The 19,967-nt window shown below is 42.1% G+C and overlaps 1 protein-coding gene across 1 annotated transcript in view; it reads left to right on the top strand.

Moving 5' to 3' along the window:
- LOC103386256 (plexin-A1) overlaps window positions 1-19,967 on the top strand; it is a 125,874-nt gene that overhangs the window by 52,552 nt on the left and 53,355 nt on the right. Inside the window, exons 7-8 of the mRNA XM_025060058.1 lie at window positions 631-730; window positions 6,689-6,803. Coding sequence (XP_024915826.1) covers window positions 631-730; window positions 6,689-6,803 — 215 coding nt within the window. The remainder of the gene's footprint in view (window positions 1-630; window positions 731-6,688; window positions 6,804-19,967) is intronic.

Below are 19,967 nucleotides of genomic sequence, written 5' to 3'. Positions count from 1 at the left end.
TTTAAGATTTACAAACACTATTCTTTATTTATCCGCTGAAAATAGATGTTTAAAAAACAAAAAAAATCATTTTTGTTGCCAGCATTGTCAGCTTCATTTTTGCAACTTTTAAACAACATTGATTATGCTTTTAACTTCTGTTTGAAGTGCCAACATTCATGTGGTAAATTTAAAAATATCTTCTTTTTTTTTCATCTTTGGCTTAACGTCTAATCAAATCAAACAGGAAAGTAATAAAAACATGTTCGGTGCTGACATGCAGAGCAGTGAAAACATGTCAGGTGTGCAGACTAACTTTCCTCAAAGCCACCTCTCAGCACTTCTTCTTCTTCTGAGGCCACTGTGCCCCATTACCAGCTCTCATCAGCTCTGGCACCCGCTCACTGATTGGTGCTGCTATTTTTAATGCCACCCCACTGTGGGTGTGACATGAGCGGTGTGTTGCTAAGTTACACTGTTTCTTGGTGTGTCAGTGTTATTGGTGTGGTCACACCAAAGAAATGCGAATGTCTCTGATACTGATGCGATGAGAAAAAAACACTCCTTGATTATTCCTGCAACTTGTGCTGATTATTTTCTCTCCAAAGGGTTTAAGATTTAGGAATATAATTTCTCGTCTGGTTGTTGTAGGTGACAAGCGAGTGGTGAAGCTCTATTTGAAGTCCAAGGAGACCGGCAAGAAGTTCGCCAGCGTCGACTTTGTCTTCTACAACTGCAGCGTCCACCAGTCGTGAGTTTGAATAATTTAATTTTTCTGGGTTAATTCTCATTTATCCCTTTTTAGTCTTTTCCTCCTGGTTTCCCGCTGGGATTTCTCATGTTACCGTCCACAACAGATAAAGTTAGCATCCACAACACACACACACACACACACACACCAACCTCCACAGGAGGCTCAGGTTTCCCAGGGAGTGAAATATCGAACACGCTGTATATGAGAAATGATGGGGATATGAGATGGTAATCTGAGTGTTATTATTCTAACCCACAACACACACACACACTGATGGCAGCTTTACAATTAATTAATTACACACAATCCTGTAATAGTGCCTTTCAATCCCAGATTATGACTTCATACATTTTCATTTATTATATTTTTATTTCTGCTTTAGTTTATTGAACAGTTTGAACACAAAAAAATCCCAGCTGGTTGAATATTATGTTAACCATTAAGTGTAGTGGATAACACTACCTTAATAGTTGGTTTGGTTGGTGATTTTTTTACTGATTGACTGTGTACAGAAGTGACCACAGACGCCCTTTGACTTCAATGAGCCGACTTTACAACTACAAACAGTGGTACAAACCTTTTTAGAGCAGCTATGGTTAGCAAAAACAAAATTAGTATTGACTGTAGCAAGCAAGTCTACAGTGATGATTTTTTTTAAATTTCCTCAAACTCTAAAATGAAAAAACTCTAAAAGTCCTGGAACAGAGCACCCGTGATCACAGTGAGTTGAGACGTTCATGTCTTAAAAGCATTCAGTTTTTAGAAACCCTCCTTTCATTCGGCCTCGTCTCTAAGCCAGTCTACTCCTAGTGTAAAGCACCATGCTGGTATAAAAAGAGTCCTCCAACTCTTACACCCTCCTGCCCCACACAATACTCTGCCTCCTGTCCATCTCAGCCTGATCCAGGGGAAGCTGCAGCGTCTGCTGGGGTATTAGCCTCGGGGCAGCAGATGGCTCCGAGCCCCCTGGAGTCCTGCAGGGCTCCATCATGGTTTCCCTCTGGATGTGAAATGAACCTCCTTCGAGGATTGCCCAGAAACACACACACATAGACATGCACGGCCACACCTCGCCCTGCTCTGTCACTTGCGTCTCATTGAAGCCCTGAGCGTCTCGGACACCTAATCCGTTACTGTGACCTTTGACCCGCCTCCCCCCCGTCTCTGTGCCCTCTTACACAAATCCCCTGCCACCGTGATGATTAGCTGAGCTGGTTAAGGGTGGGGTGGTTTTCAATGTCAACTCACGGTTAATACATCTCCCATTAGGGCCCCATGCTGTAACGTCCACTACCTGAAACTGTCTCGGGTGTCCTTATGGCGAGAACATAAATTCAGTGATTTTCCAATTACATCAATCAAATCCAACTGTCACTTGGATGATCCCTTATTAGCTGTAATTGTTGGGAAGATTCTAAGATTGTACGAGGAGTGATATCGGCAAGACTGTTGCCTATTTATAGATACGGTGCCGTGAATGCTGATTGAATATTAAATGTGTGGTGGAGCTGATCTAATACAGCCTCCCAGTGATGTAATGGACACATTTAATGAAGTTACAGAAATGGCACTTTATATCTTCAACAGCGACTGCTGGAAAAAAGAGAGAGATGCTGAGATGTGAAGCTGCTGCTTCAGCTCGCTTACTGGCGTTGCCCCCCGGCGTCAGTGCGTGGCGTCTGATGAGATGGGACTAGAACTATCATTGGTTTAATGACATCAAGCCCACACTGGCATGGTCTTCAAGAATCCTTGGTCATTCACCACAGAGTTTCCCGTCACATTAGCTTTGACTCAGATATAGGTCTATTCAAGGACAAATATATGTGGGTTTTCTGGAAAACCTGTTTGGTGCCATGTTGACCTATTTTAAAAATAAACTGTTTAAAAAAACACACACTCAAAGACAAATACACACTAATTTACGATGTGGCCCATGCCTGTTAAAAATAACTTTTTATTTGCAAAGTGGTAATAATCTAATTAGAATTCCCACTGTTTCACGTTAAGGTTCACAGAAAGTGAGAGAGAAAATCAGCCACAGTCGTTATTGGCTCGTAATTAAATATTTCCATTTGACTGTTCTGATTTCAGTTCCCTACTATTTGGAAGTTAGTCTGTTTGTGTTTTAAATGTCCGAATTAGTTTTACAAATGATTCAGTTTAAATTATTAGTATAAAAAAAGACACGCTGCGTACCAACCGCTCTGATTTGGAAGGTTCCGGTAAAATCCAGTTAAAACTTGGGGGAAATGGACTTGTTCACTTAAACATATTCATCGTGAAGAGCCGCCAGTGCATAACTTAAAACGAATTTCGTGTAGTGCAGTGCTGTCAAATGCAACTCACTGGGGGAGCAGGCTGTATTTAGCACTCCAAACTAAGGAGAATGGAGAACATCACCATCTTTTGTGTGATACCCCACAAAACCCACTACAGCTCCAACGCTAATGTAGCTTGATTAGCATCTGAATGTAAGTGGTATAAATTAGCATTAAGATAGTGGCCATACGGGGAGCGTGACTGTGGCAACTCATATCTTCGGAGTGGCTACCGGTGATAGCAGTAGACAGAGAGGAGCTATAATGAAAACAGCAAACACCTCCCCCAACTACCCCCCCCCAACACCACCCGTCCCAAGAGGAGCATTATAATTATTCAGACCTGAGTGGCCTCGGGTGTGCTCTCCCCTGAAAGGGTTTGTGCCAAGGTTAAAAGAGAAGTTATAACATCCCGAGGCAGTTCTTGACAAGGGTTCCAAGTTACTTCAAGGAACTAGAGATTAAACAGTAGGGGGTCATCAGGGAGAACCTACTGTTGGCCTTGGGTGGCAAACGTAATGGCACCCTCTGATTTCCAAAGGCGTGATCATAAAAGTCTCAGAAAGACGGCAGTGGTTACCTGCTGATATTTTGCTCGTTATTTCAAAGTTGACGGTAGACTAACAAGCTCGATTTGACATGAATAAAAGATAAAAGTCAAATAGAGATGCTTAATACTGGGGCACTGTGACAGATGCACTGACGGGTGTTGGGTTGTGATCTTCCAACTGTAGGGTTGTTCTTCTTGCTGTCTGCTGGTTGCCCACTGTGTTAAGTGGGTGTTGTACTGTATTTTGATGAGCGCTGATGTGATGTGTTGGTGTCGCCTTTAAAGGTAGAATATTCAAAACAGAGATTGTTGTAGCTCAAATAAAGAAACCAACAAGTAAAAAGTGTTGATGATGAATGTTCACTTTAAGGTGAAGAAACTTAGAAAAACAGCACAAAGAATTTGTATGAAAAGAATGCTAGTTTGATTTGTTGTGAGCAGAGCATCGCGGTGCTGTTAGCATCAAGAGGACAATAGAGATAGGAGGAAATAAGTCAAAGATCAGTCAAGGTCAGTATTATTTAACTGTGGGAACACAGCCTTCTTCAGTCTCACAACATAGGTTTCACCTGCGAAAATCTTTCTATTCAGGTAGAAATACAAAGTCGTTCAGTAGAAAACAACAGGACAGTCTTGGTTTCTTGATGTTTCACCTTCCATCCAAGCTTCTCATTATAAGAGTTGTTATAGCAAAACAATGGAGCTGACCAAGCCCTGACCCAATGGCACGAAAGTTGTGATCACCAGGGTCAAGGTGTAGATGGACGTGTGTGGATCACCCGGGATGTTGGTATCCACTGAGTGACCCAGTGTGTTGTTTGCAGTCAGTTAGAACTGAGACAGTGCACTTGCCCTTTACTTAACTGCTTTGGGTACGACATGCAATCATACCAGAAGTCCAGCCAATGGCAGTCCAGTCATGTCCTGCTTAGCTATCATACTGTGGTCTTCTTCTTTCTGCCTCTATCTGTTGGCAGCAGTGACAAATCTCTCATTTGCTCTTGCGTGATATTAACCGGCTTGTAATTTCCATAGCCGCACATTCCTCATTCTTAATGGACAGATTCTTTCAGCACAATGCTAAATTGGCCAATTACACTGGCAGTGGGATTGAATTAAGCTCAGGCTTCTGATCTTTCCTAAAAGGAAGGGTCTATCCTGGAAACGATCACTTAAAGGGCACGCCAACCGAATAAGCTTCCTTAATTGATCCAAATGAATCCACGTCAGACTTGATGGATTTGTATACGCGTTCCATGTCTGAGCTTGAGAGTTAAATACCTCATTTTCTTTTAGTTGGGTGAGGGGAGTGCTCGTAGGGTTAAAACACAATGGAGAGCTTTTCTGGAGGTCCCTCGTATCAGTTCAGCCAGATGTGCCAATTCAGGCCTGGTAATTGTGGAGTCTCCTACACAGTGAGCACTTCTTGCTGCTGTTTTATTATTATTGATCTGCGCCTTGGCTGCATCAAAAAGCCGGACCCAAATGTATTCTGAGCAAATAAAATGCGGGAACAAGCTGTAGCTAAACGAGTCACAGCAAAGAATATCGGAAACTCAACTAAAGCTTCACAGCAAATGCTGCATTTATCTCCGCTATAAAATAAAAAAACGTTTTATTTCGGGAATCAAATATGGCGAAGGGCTTGAAAGCACATTGAATGTGAAAACCTGTTTATGAAATGTGTGCATGGAGCACTCTAGGTGTCCACTGACACATACACACACACACACACACTCCTCAGCTTCCATCCTAGTGTTTCCTCCATCTCCCATGAGGTGTCCAGGCAGAGCCGCACAGACTACACCCCGCCTACTGGCCATTTTTTATTCTCTCACATTCCCACAAAACCTGGCGTCTCCGTCTCCCTTGGGAAGCTCCACCTGCTTTTGATCTCTCTCTGGTCTTTCTCTCACTGTCCATCTCTCTGCACCTCTCCTAACCTAAGCATGTGAATTTAAATTGGTGAAGAGCTTGTAGCCGCGCAGATGAAAGAGAGCTTTGGCCACAGAATGGAGGGGAGCTTTTTAAAAGGGATAGCGGCAAATGAAAGGGAGGGCTTGATAGAGGGAAGAGTCAGAGAAAGAGGGAAAAAAAGATTATCAGAGCTCCAGACCTTCACAGTATAAAACCGCAGAGTTAGAGAAAGAGTGGGGGAAAAGGACAGGGAACAGGTTGACGGTCAGAGCGATGAGCAGGAGACGGACAGCTACCGGTGAGGGGAGAGTGATGGATGAGGGCAGTGTGGGAAAGAAAGAGTTAAGACAGTTAATAGATAGGACTGGAGAGCAAGAAATGAAATCCATGTGAGAGGAAAGGGCTGCTAAAGAGGTGCGAGAACAGCTCAGCCGTAACAACTGCAAAATAGACACTCAATAAAAGAAAGAAAAAGAGCTGTGAAAGAAAACGGAGAAGAGGACCATTACCTATAAATACTATAATCTCACACATTCTTTATATAGTTATAGGCTGAATTGTTATATTACCACAGTTTTATTGGCACATTTACCAAAGGTAACCTGTGTCTGGAAAAGTATAAGGCTCTTTTCAGTTTGACAAATATTACACAACAAGAGCTTTGACCGCAACGATTGTGTTTCAAGACAGTTTAGTTCTTAATTCTTATTTTTTGACTTCTGGTGTAGTTTGGACAAAACGGTTTATTTCTTAGGTCAAATCTCTGTTAACAAAGTTTTAGGATTTGTTTTGTGATATTTAAAGGAAATAAGGCTGTATAGATGTATAAACCACACATTATTATTAAGTGAAATCTTTTTCAAAACGTTATCATATGAACCAGGTCATAATAAATCCAAAAAAACAATTGCTCCTTTATTAGGCAATATATGGCTAGACTTTTCTATTGATAATATACACTTCTTTACAGCCTGCTTTATTCGGGCATGTGATCTCTGCCATCTTACAGTATAGGCCAAATTGTATAGTAAGCTCCCCCTGCTGGAGAGTAGGACTGTGGTTACTGTATAATTTTGTTTTCCAATCAAACCAATTATTTTTACAGTCATGTTTTTAACTCCTTATCCTCTCTCTCTCTCTCTCTCTCTCTCTCTCTGTGTGTGTCAGCTGTCTTTCCTGTGTGAACGGCTCCTTCCCATGTCACTGGTGCAAGTACCGTCACATGTGCACCCAGAATGCCAACGACTGCTCGTTCCAGGAGGGCCGTGTCAACATCTCTGAGGTAAGAATGATAACGATTTGCACGTATTTCAGCTGTTTTTAACAGTTTGAACTTCGACAGTATCCTAATCGCAGTATAGTTTAGCATTAATCCCTGTGAATCCAGGTGTTTTGTTGATCACACACAGCTGTGACGCTGCTGCACAGTGAAAATCCCAACATCCCAACTTATATTTCCGCAGCCTTGGCATGATAACGTCGAGTTGCACACACCCTCACACACACTCTGCGTGTTCCTGTGTGCCTGCTTTCTCTATGTGGCTCGTGGCTCTTGGCAGAATGACAACAGCTTGTGTACTGTGCGGCAATAATTCTGTCGTGGCCCATAAGGCTATAAGCAGGCTGGGATGAATGTCTATGGAAATACTGCCTTGTTCTTACATAGTGAAATGCTGCATTAGCATAAAAGCTAATATCAATCGTGGCAGTTGGCAGCTAGAGCGGGCGACATGCAAGGCATAGCAAGTGTTTGACAACTGCCGAAGTGAATACAAAGATGATAGTGATGGACGTGTTGCTGTAATGTTTTTTCCTCCTGGGTTTTTTCCTTCTTTTTCACACTTTTTGAACACAGCACACAGCACACGCTAACAAGAAAATTGAATGATATGCATATCCTCCTTAAGGACAAACAGATGTAAATCCACTGCCCTCTCCAGTGACAGGCATTTATCTGATAGGCGCCCAAATGAACACCAGCGCTCACACAGTGTCACTTTATCTCCCTGGGTTTACGTTTGCTTGTTTTCGCTGTGCAGATTAAAGTCCCCTCCTTCCGTGTTGCTCCTCCTAAATCACAGGCCTCAATTAATTGGCCAGCCTTCAATTATGTTTCCCCTTATCTCTTCTCTCAACTGGAGCTGAAGAGCAGAATCCCAAAGTCTGCCGTGTTAATCTAGTGCAGAACAACAAACCAGCCCAGCTTTCACGCCTCACAGAGCTAACTTCAGCGGTTTAGCGCGTTCATCTGCAGGACATGGGTAGTGTTATGGTGGGGTAACAGACTGAGGGAGAGGGCAGAGGGGCAACGGAAGAAATGACAAGAAGGACGGTCACTACTTAGAATGAGCCATAGTCAACCTCTCTCTCTCTCTCATTCGTTCTTCCTCCATCCCTTCCTCCCTTTCTCCCTTCTTTTCTTCCTTCCAATTCTCTCTCTTTGGCTCATTCTTAGCAAATATTTTCCCTATTTCTTTTTGACTCTCTTCTGAATCTGGTGTCTTATGCCTGTGTTGCCATGGCAACCTGAGGGATGGGCGGATGCTTTTTCACCTTTTTTTTTTTTACATTCTGTGTCTTCTTCTTTTCAAACGACAAGCATTATCTCGTCCAAGTGTAATTTGTTGCACTAAATTTCTGTGATGTTTTTTTCCAATAATTTGTTTATTCTGTGAAAAGACTGAACCCAGAAAAAGAACAAAGAGAAGAGAGAAAAAATCAATCAATACGGTACAAAAACAAAAGAAGAAATTAGTGTAATGAGTGACATTTCTAAATCAAATATGCATGAACCAACAATGCCTCCAATGGCACAACACGTTCACAAATTAGGGAGCAACCGGGCGGAAAATTGCAGGAGAGAAGCCGAGAGTTACAAATAAAAAAAAAAATTAAAAAAAAGGAAGAAAGGCTGAAGGTTGAAGGAGAAAATGTTCGAACACTTTCACATCGTAAAACTTTCTCCTTCCCCCAACCTCAGTAAATGAAACCTAATTGCCACTTGTTCTTAAACCTTTCTATTTCATTTCCTCCGCCTTTTACTTGTGCCTTCTCTTTTCTCATCCTCGGAAATAAAGCTCAGTTCTGAGCCAAGGGCTGTGAGAAGTGCCAGCCAGTGTTCAGGGTGGTTGGTCTGCTCCGTGTTTCGACAACCTCATGTGTTTGTTTTGCTGTGAAGCGAGGCTTCGTCTCACTTGAGCAGTCAAGGCAGTTAGCTTGATTGAGATTAGTGGTTACTCTACTGGACACCGTCACCATCTCCAACCCAACAAGAAGTCTGCAGCTGTATTTCTGTCTTCTTTACCTTCTTTACATTTTTCAGGGTCAGAAACTGATATTTGGACGGTAAAATCAGGAGATGTAGAATTTGATTTGGTGAATTTTTATTTTTGGTGCAAAACTGCACAAAAACAACTAAATACCAAGTTTAACTTTGGTCTCTAGTTCAGTCAGTCTTAGTCAGATCTTGATGAAACGTATGGTTTTGACATTTGCTCGTTCTTCGACTAGAAGGTCGTCTGTCAGACTGCCAGGTTTTCGTGTTTCATCCTTCTCGTTCATTTGTTCACCTGTGCCTTTCAGCGTTTTTTGTTTTTTTTTATCGTAACTCTGTAAGATGAGATCGGATTCTAGAGTTTCTGTGGATATTATTATACATGAGCCAGTGTTTAAGTAACAGACTGGATCTTTTTTCTTTTTGCCCCAGGTTTTAAACAGTCGGATTAAAGAGGTTAATATACAAACTTAGCATAGTTGTAAACTCCAACTGGTATTCACTTTATTATAACTATTAATGAAAAATAATTTATTAATTATGTGTAGATTTATAACTACACTGCACACAATGTGTCATAAAGTTTAAATATTGGTTTTAATTATACTAGGCTAAAAATACTCTCCTGCCAAGTAACACTGACACACATGCCTGAGGTCGTGATTTTAAATGTTGGTGGCTCGTGCCTGGCTCCGAAAGTTTTTCCATTTATATGAATGAAACACCTGCTGTCACAAATTAAATTAAACCAAAGTACAATTAGAACCGCCCAGCAGAGGTGCTGGGTGTGTTGTTCACTACAATCAAATTTAGCTGTCTCTGTGTGTGTGCGTGTGTCCTCAGTCATCGCGGGCTCTCCGTCACTGTCTTCTTCCACATTTATTTTCGACCACGTCCTCCACGTCTTTGTGACATGGATTGTGTGACCTGGGTGATACATTTTTTCACTCCTGTATAAATTCAACACCTCTCACTTCTTGTCCGCCTTCTGTCTCCTCTTTGCGAGGATAGACACTGGGCTGAGTCATGTCACCCTTGTCTGTTCCCTGCCCTCCACCCACTTCCTCTTCCTCCTCCTGGTGTCGATATGTCAGCCGTGTTCTTAGGTTCCTCTAACTTTTTCCACCTTTTCCTATATTAGATCCTACAGTAAGTCAGAGGCCAGAGTTAAAACTTGCTGTGTGTGCCCTGCACATGTCTCCATGACTTGGCCTCATATGTTTTACTGTGTTTCAGTGTGACTTGTGGCCAGATGAGCGGGCGTCAGATGTGTGTTTTTTACGAGCCCTGTGTGTGTCTTTACCAGACTTCTAGGACCTCAGACACTGATTACACACACTTACTCATACCCTCTTCCCTGTGGGTTGGGCTCTAACTATTCCTTTAATTGAATTTTGTTGCTAAGCGACCACTGGGCAGACATAATGATGCTAGTATTCCATGATATCTGAAGTAGCAGTACACTGCGTTCGTGCGCTCATTTGAAAACCTCAGATAAGACAATTGTTTGTAAGCTAAGCTAAAATATTTAGGTCCTCATATTCTGGAATCAGGGATTGTACCTTTGTTTACAGCACCCCCTGCAGGGGAATTAATTACAGCACCTCCTGCAGGGGAATAAATTGAATTTAAATTGGAATTTAATAACTTGAAAGTGATATGCTCTCTTTAAGATAAACCAAATGAAGAATTGTGTATTAAAGAAATCTTTTTTCTTTTTTTTTGTATTTTCACAATTTATTTTCCTCTCCAACGTCTCTTATTGGGTGACGTGTTCTCCCAGGGTGATGCATTAACAAGGGAGGCTCCATTGAGACTGCTCTGGGAACAAAGCGTAGCAATTCACAAGAATATGTTTCCTCTAGCACTGGCTTACCCAAGCATTCACTACCTCTGTATGATGACACAAACATACAGATGCCCACACACACACACACTCACACACATGCACGCACACAAAGGCTGACAGGGTTATTTGTGACAGAGGTGTGAAGGTCCCGGACCGTGACATTCTGGCACACAGTGTTTACCCTGGCTGGTGCTCAGACACTGTGCAGAACACGCTCAAACACACACACACACACACACTTCACAGAAGGACATCCCACAAACTGTGGGCCAAGGCTGCTCGGGGGGCCACACTGTGTGCATGGATGTATGTATATGTGTGTGTGTGTGTGTGTGTGTGTGTGTGTGTGCATTAGTCTGAACTGTTTTAGTGTGAGTTTGTGAGACTGTCGCTGGTTCTTATCAGGACAAAGCAGAACCAACAGCACAGGGCCGAAGGGGGCATGTGGGTGAGGGGCAGGGGAGAGAAGGCATGTGGTTGAATAAAATGGACCTCTTTTCTTCCGTTGCCCCCCCCCCATACATCTCCCACTCTGTTTTGCTCTTATCAGTTAGCAGTATCTGATCCCATTCCTTAGAATCATCCGTGTGTTTTTCCTCCCGTCCGTGCTCACGTCCATCCGTCACTCAGTAGTTTCTGTGTCTCTGCACTCTTTTCCTTATTTGTAATAGTCGTGGTGGAACAAAAACGGTGAAGGTAGACTGTCCAAACCCTCGGCCCAAACAAACAAACGACGTAGCGAGGTGGTGTAATTAGGACCAGCTGTACCACAAGAAAAAAAGAAACCGAAAAAGAAAAAGAGAAACATAAAAACAAGGGCGTGAAGACAAGTGCAGAAAACTTTGGCCCCGTAACAAGCGGCGGATTAAATGCAGATTGACGCAATTTATTTTCCAAACTCATGCTCCATGGCTGTGGCTGAGGCAAGATGGGAGGGAGGGAGGGAGAAAAAGGGACAGAGGGAGGGAAAAAAAGGGACATGGAGAGGAAGTGGAGGCGACAGGGTGAAGCAACCACATGCCTTCTCTGCCAGATGGATCTTAGTCGGACCGTGACCAGCCAGTGTTTAACCCTTAGACTGGTTTGGTTTCGGTGCTGACAGGCCTCCAGACAGGGCTTAAAAAAGTTTTATGGGAAACTTCTTTGAAGCCTGTACGATGGTCAAAAATCACATCAGCCCTCAAGGAAATGTGATTTTTGGTGGGAACTTTGAGCGGGTGGTTTGTCAAGCAGGTCTTTGACTTTTATCTTATGGAGGTGGAGGCACTTTTGGAGGCACCGCTGATGCTCCACAGCTGCTTAGTCGAGTGGAAGTACTGTTTTTTTTCTTACATGTCTGTGTCTGTTCTAATGCCCACACAATCATATTTTATGCATCAGTAACAGTAAGAGAGTTTTGAATTTTTCCACCGGATTCTGTGGTGAACACACACAGACACACACATAGGATCTGTCACATGTGTGCAGATGTTTCATCTTTCCCTCTCACTGTTGCTATTTCTGTCCTACCATACCACAGCTTATCTTTTTTGCTTTTTTTTTTCTTTTCCCCAGTTTTTCTCTATCTGTGTTTTTTTTTATTCTTTTCCCAGCAGCACTTTCTATTTTCACCTCTCTCTTTGTGAATCGTCCCCATGTCATTCATCAATTCCTCACCAACAGAGGGCAGAGAGGGCGGGTCACCCATGCTGAGATACACTGTGGAGTGAGCAGCCTGTTACACCACGAGAAGTGTGTCTGTTAGACAACTACACAAGGACGGCAAATGTTACGGTCACAGAAGAGGTGCTCTCGTTACGTTTATGTTTTGTATTTTTACAGCTATAAGAGAGTAAGAAAGGAGTTTTTTTTTACTTCTATTAATTTATAATTTAATCGTCTATGGGACAGTGACAGGCAAAACAATTAAATTCTCTTCCACCTAGTGGCAGCAAATGGCTATAAAACTCTGAGCTGTTTAGAAAGACCTCCATGTGTCTTTCTTCAATTTCTCCGTGTCTGTAAGTGTTTTGTTCAACTGAACAGACCTAGGTTTCACACTAAGGAAGTAAATTGTGAGTAACTTGAAACTAGAAGATCATTATATTTCATCACATATACTTCTTGGTGATATTCTTGTGATATGTACCGTGGCTCGACAGAGTGTTCTCAACCCTTAATTCACGTATTAGCATTACTTGGCAAAGTGTCTGTTAAGGTGTCATTCGAGCAGCTTCCTGCCAAGTGTGAGGTCAACCCGAGCTGCTTGGTTATTCTCTCCGTGAGATCATCCTGTGCCCTCAGCAGGGCTCAGTGACGCTGCAGAGATTACTGCTGCCCCGGCTGCAGCCATGAATTCACAATCAGCAAAAGCCTAAACCAAGATCATGTTGTTTAGTAGAGAATCAAACAAATCTTCAGACATGCAGGAATATGATGACGTTGTCAGTGAATTGACAAATATGGTTCATCATTTCAGTGTCCTGGAATCTTCAGACATGCAGGAATATGATGATGCTGGCAGTGTAATATGGTTCATCATTTCAGTGTCCTGACAGTTTAATTATTAAGGGTGTATTAAATCTTTTTTTTTTAAGTCAGAGCTCACTTAATGAAATAACAGTCCAATGTTGCACATGGACCACCAATCTCTGGTTTGTGTGTGATTGTAGTTTACGTATGTGAGGAGAGGGACAGAAAGATAAACACCCCGTCACTAACACAATAGACATTCCAGAAAAAAGTGCAAAAACCCCTGCAACACAAAGTGAAGAAATAAAGAGGAAGATGAGGCGAGCGTGTGAATGAGGAGGAGAGTGTGACTAAGAGAAAGTGGTCACCTGCTGGGACACGGCGGTGCAGAGAAGAAAAGGCACGGAGACGTGAAAGCTAAAACCCGTAGGGTGCTGTGTGGTCCAGTCTCTTAGCTCCATTGTTTTAAGACATCAAAGCTGTGATTTCTTTTCCTGACAAAATCGCACCGCCGCAGAAAGACTAAGCGGTCAGCAATTAACCACTTTCAACCTCAACACGCTAAGAGATGGAGTCAAATGCCAGCAGACGGTTGGGTATAATTTAATACTGGGTGAATTTAATGCCGAACCGTGAAATTGGTTTATTTTTCACACCAGTAAAGGACTTCATATTTTGAAATTCAAAGCATTTTAGACATACAAAAAAAGGAATTAATTTATTTGTCCTTTATTGTAGTGATCAGTGCGTGTGAGTGGAGCAGAGTGGAAGCCCGAGCAGATGGGGTTTGGACACAGGTTTGGTTTTCAGTACTTTCTAGGCTCTTTGTTGTTGTTTTTGCATTGTTTTTATGGCATGTTTTTTCTCTAAAACCTCACTACACAGGTCTGTGTTAGCTTACATTGAACTGAGGAGAACTGAAAATGATTCCATTATAGCTTCAGTTTCTATACGTACACTTCGGTACATCAGTGACAAGTTGGGTTTCTCTTTCTTCCTGAGTCTGTACTGTCTTCAGAGGAGCTATAGGGAACAGATGGGAGAACATCTCCCCACATCAAAGCTTTGTCTCAGAAGAGCTGAGAAGCACGAGGTTTGATCGGAGCTGACATATCTGGGTTAGAATAATAACAGAGTTCCAGAGGTCCCCCCTCCCCTCACCCCCCCTCTACTCTGTAGAAAATCCATAGGAACTAAAACACCTTCACATTTTCCTGCTCTTATTGTTTAGGAGTATTTTCTCTACCAACACTAGTGAGGAGATAAAGTGTGTTGGCCTGACAGAAGCTCAGCAGTGGGGGATGCAATCAGGGCACTGTATTTGAGTAGTTTAGTATTTAACCCTGGTGTTGTCCTCTGGGTCATTTTGACCCCGACTTAAAGTTTAACTTTTAATTCAACTTTTTGTGGTTGTACAAGGTCTACGGCCATTTCTTGGTTTTTTATTTCTTGTTCATTTTTGACCTGACAGATAAAAATGTGTCATTAAGGAGAGGAGACACATGTTTGTAAGTATCAGATGACATTTTTAAACATTTCCCTGTTTAAGCACTCACTGCTGTCACACGGTGGCGCTGTGCCTCAGGATTATCATACACGGTGGCGCTGTGCCTCAGGATTATGTGCTGAACATCTCAGCTGAGGAAATGGTAAAAGTAAAACCAGAACTAGAGTTCCTTTCTGCATCATAAATAAATGTGTACATGATTTACCAAATTACACATTTAAGTTTTCCTCATGTTTTTACATGTAGAAAAACACATCTTTGAATCCACCTGTACCTGCAGATATTCAGTCAAACCGACTGTTTATTTATCCAGGCTGCATTTGACATTTATGCTGCACTTTATCTTTAGTCTGAACACTATATCTTAGTCTTAGTCAGACTGACTCTCTCTCTCTCTCTCCCTCGTCCATCTCCTCCGTACATTAGCGCTGCCAGCTAAATGAGGAGCGTGGGCGGACACCATGGTCCTTTCCAAGGTTCACAGTCCCTCCTCTTTCTCCTCTTTTCTTGCTCTCGTTTTGTTCTGTTCTCGCTTTTTTGTCTGCATCGCGCTGCCTTATTCTCCCCCCCCCCCCGCCCCCCCGCTCCTCTCCCTGTCTTTTATCGACTCCCTCTATTTCTCTCTCCTTCACTCTCTCTCACTCTTTCTTTCTGCCTCTCCCTGTTTCTGGTTTCTGTTACATACTGTAGCTTAATATGTGGATGCACACACACACACACACACACACACACACACACACACACTCCCATGTGCACATACATAATTCCTGTGAGCCCCTGCAGTTATCCATAACAGTTGAACACATGGACAGTGTCTGTTATATGTCACAAAAATATATATCTTACACACACACACACACACACACACACATACACACATACACACATACAGTACACATGGTCACCCGGTTGCTGACCAGCTGGTACACAGAGGCTGGCTGGTTTGACAGTATGATGTATGCCAGGTCATGACATGGAGTTACGCCTATGCTAATTGGGGAATGATATGGAAGCAGGACGTTCCTTAATGATATCATTTACCATATGAAAAAGTCCTGTATGAGCCAGAGTCGCACCATTCGTCTCAATTAATGCTGCATTTTCACTGATATATTTACCATAAAACAGAACTAATCTGAAGTTTAACCAGACGTTACACATTCTGGAGAAAATTGAAACAATTGTAGCGAGTGTGGGCTGAGGTTAAGCAGCGAGTAATGGATGTAAACATTAAAACATATGCAACATTTTTATATAGTTGGTTTTATTTTATTTATTCCTCAAAACCAGGTTGTTTAAAACCCCAGCCAAGAGGCATCGTAAGAAAAGGCAATAAAATTCAATTAAATCCATTCATACCAGTTTCATTCATTATATTTTTGTATAAAAATGTGAATCACCTACTTTGCCTTTTTTTTTCTTAATTTTTTTCACACGATTTGCATTCAATATAATACACTTCAAGTTTTAAGTTCAGCAATAAAAGTAATTTATTAGAATGATTTACCGTATTATTGTGTGCGATGGTAAAGTTTAATTATATTTATTAGAGTCGGTGCCAAAAGCTAAGAACACATGGGGTTCTGTGGTCTTTTTCCCATAAGTTAGAATTAGGATTGAACAGTAACACATTATTAATAATGTAAATTCATCCATCCATCCATCCATCCATCCATCCATCCATCCATCCATCCATCCATCCATCCATCCATCCATCCATCCATCCATCCATCCATCCATCCATCCATCCTCCAGGGTTAAGGGAAGCTGGAGCCGACCACAGCAGTCATGGGCGAGGGCCTCATATGGAGACAAACAACCATTCAAAGTCACATCCAAAATATATAATAATAATAACAACAAAATACATTACTAGTCAAACTAAAAATACCCAACCCCGTACTCCTAACTCCAACCATAACCATTGATCTATATGACTGTAAATCATCCACGGGTCTTCAAGGTTGGAGACATTTTCCTTGTTTTTAGGTCACCAAAGCCTCAGACCGGTTTGTGTATGTGTGTGTGCACATACCTACGTGCATGTGCACACACACACATGCACATTTCCTTCTATTTGTACCAGTGCGCCTCATCCCTCCTCCGTGGCTGTCCGTGCCATCTCATTTCTACCCCAGGCTCTCTGTATCGCTTTACTTCATTATTTAGCATGTTTTTTTTCCCTCCTCCCTGATCTATAGTCTCCACATCACAGAGGCAGCTAATTAATTATGGATGGACAAGAGGGGGTCGGGGGAGGGATTAAAAAAAAAAGACCAGACACTGTTCTCATTATATATGTGCTGTGTTTTTGGAGTTTTATTCATTTATATCTGTCAGGCTACACCAAAGCCGTCACCGCTGTCCTGGCTTTTTGTTTTTATAAAGAAAATATTAATAGCATCTGTTACTATTTATCTCCCGGTCCCGTCACCCCTGCCACTCATCGGGGGGTTTGAATTAAACTCTTAGCTTTTACATATCTAAATAAACACAAAAGTGCGTGCCCGTCGATAACGTCATTAGCTGCTAGCGCTAAAAGTTGTTTTGTTGACCTGTGAGTGGAGATCTTCCCAGATACTCCTGCCGTGCACCGCTGTTCATTTTTCTTAATTAATTAAAGAGATGATGAGGTACACATCAGAGTGCATGTGGAATGAAGGCAGGAAAATATTTGAACAAGCTTGACCCAGAATGGCAGCTGCTCTCCTCTGAGAAAGCTCGTAGCAATATTCAATCAAAACTGTCATGTGGGGGTGTTAGAAGTGAGAGATCAAAAAGTGCCCTATTTTAGTCTTTTTAAACGTATACTTAGGTTTTGTTTGTAATAAATGGATTCACACAAAAAAAGACTAAACTCTAAGGTGTTACGTTTCCTCTTTTTCAGTTTACGTATATGTACAGATCATCCTGATAATTTACATAAAGTACACGTACCCTGTGTTAACGACTGGTATCTGTACCATGGCCCCCGGCAGTGACGCTCAGGAGTGGCCCTCCGGATATTTAGCTTTCAACTGAATTCAAACACGTGACAGTTACTCAAATAAACACGCAGTTTATAACATTGATAGTCAACTGCAACTTTGTTTCTATAGGTCATTTTTATCATCATGTCTCTGTGTGGGTGTGTTTAATTAAATTTATTGTTTCTTTATTTTATTTTTAATACAATTAAAGTAAATGTATTGTATTTTTGAATTTTCTTTGCATATTCTTTTTACATTCTTCATAAAGTAAAAGACAATTTACTACTTTATTCCATACCAATATATGAACACCTGCAATTCCACTATTTATGACTCCTGCTGGTTACCGTACTAAACAATAAAATACATTAAAGTAAGTGAAGGTACCAGGATGGTGCGTTCAGGAAACGCCAGTGAGTTGACTGTTGAATTACCGTAGTCTTTAACTGAATCAGCCAGTACCTGCAATCATCCCTGAAGCATTCATGGCACACACTCAGACCATCACTCACACACATCTCCCTTCCTTCCTCCCGCGTTGGATTCCTCGAAACGAAGCGGATGTGAGTACGTGAGTGGCCAAGAAAACCACAGCATCCGTGGTTGGAGATGAAATGAAAGCTGAGAAGTCGGGAAAACAGAGGGAAACACAGGAAGGATGATCTTCACCAGGTCTAAATGAATCCCCTCAGTGCAATATTGTTTCAGTGCTGTGTGCGCTCTGTAGCTGATGCCACCTTGGAGGTCTTTTGGCGGTTGTCACAAATATTTTGGACCTAGTTGTGCACTGTGCAGCACTTTGATCTGTACTGCAACCTTCCTCATGTTAACAACATTTGGTTTAAAAGGAGCGTCCACCAAAGGCTGCGTCCTGGTAATCAAGGTCATGACTTACTAAACTGAAAGGGTTTATTTAATCTGTCATATTAAGTAGGGTTGTTGTCGGTTCTCATCCGTAACAAGCACTGATTCAAATTTTGCAGTAAGTCTATCATTGTTTCCCTAATATTAACCAATTCATAATGACAGATGTATCAAACTCGATGTTGTGAAACTGTCCAGGTGGTGAGAACTGTTTTACTGTGAAATCCAGCGCCGTTTGGAATCCGGACGATAACCATCCCCCGTTCCTGATACAGCTTTACACGACCGTATTATTTCAAAGTTTCGTCCCTCTAGTTTTAGCTCGGGATGACAGTTTATAGAGCTGAATGAAGTAAAGGGATACTAAAAGGAAAGACGCCTGCTAAAGGGAACGATAGACACGCAGCTGAGCTGACACAAAGTCGATAGGCGGATGAATAAAACATTGCTTCGCTGCAGTTTGTGCTACAAGCTACGCCACGATCTGACACAGTGGCTTATACGCGCTAGCTTTAGTAACAAGGTAATGTAAAGTAACTTTTTCCCGCTTGTGTGGCACTTTGTGTAACGCTAGGCCACAGTGTTCCACGGCAGCCTCTCCTGTACAGAGACTGGAGTGAAGATGCCGGCAGTGCAAATCAATCTCTACTTTCTTTTTACTGTCCCTCTTCCATCAATTCTCAGGCCTTGTCTGCGGCTCCGGGCAGTTAATTAGGTGGGATGTTGTCGGGGGACTTTGGTATGTGGTGTGGACGGAAGGATTGATGGAGCGGAGGGTGGAGGGGAATAAAAAGCTAGCTCTGGGAGCGACAGCAATCTAACATTTCAATTTTACATTTCGGAGTTCATGGGTAAATAAATATTTTATTTAGCACTTTATGCCTTTAAAAAACCTCACTCTTCAAACCTGTCACTGCTCTTTTTGCTCCTTATGCTACAACTCCAGATCTCTTCGACCCTGCTCTGGTCTCCTGAGGTATTCCCCTCTCATTATGTGCTGTACACGTGTTTGCGTGTGATCACACACACAAAGCCAACCTCGAGCAGGGTAATGAACAAACTCCAGCATCGTGCTCGTCCCCTGGGGACCTGCTGTAGCTTCTAATATACAACAAGACAGAGACCAAAAATCTGACTGACAGGGAGCGGGCTGGCTGAGTGAAAGACAGACTGCAGAGTGAGTAGTGGAGGATCTGTCCAGTAAATTCAGTAGTTTTTACCAGTTAACATTACAGTAAATGTGTTGCTTTGTATTAGTAATGATATTTTAATACATGAAGGGAACTCATAGTCTGACAATTTGAATTAGGTCGTGTTTTCTTTTTTGACCCATGAACTGCGTTTCCCACCAGCAGGCCAGCTGCTCTTACCTACCCACAATGCAGTGCTCACAGACCACAGACACCCTATAAAATATTTTACACAAACAAACCATCGTCTCATATTTGTGGTTTTGTTTCTGAGCGTTGAAAAGATTGTAAAACACGTGGCCACAATAATCACATAATCACATAACTTCTGTCTGTCTGCTG

The sequence above is a fragment of the Cynoglossus semilaevis genome, chromosome 11 (genome assembly GCF_000523025.1).
Source record: "Cynoglossus semilaevis isolate Cse_v1.0 chromosome 11, Cse_v1.0, whole genome shotgun sequence".
Lineage (NCBI taxonomy): Eukaryota > Metazoa > Chordata > Actinopteri > Pleuronectiformes > Cynoglossidae > Cynoglossus > Cynoglossus semilaevis.
Note: the sequence above shows the minus strand (reverse complement) of the source record. Positions and strands in the feature narration are given on the sequence as shown.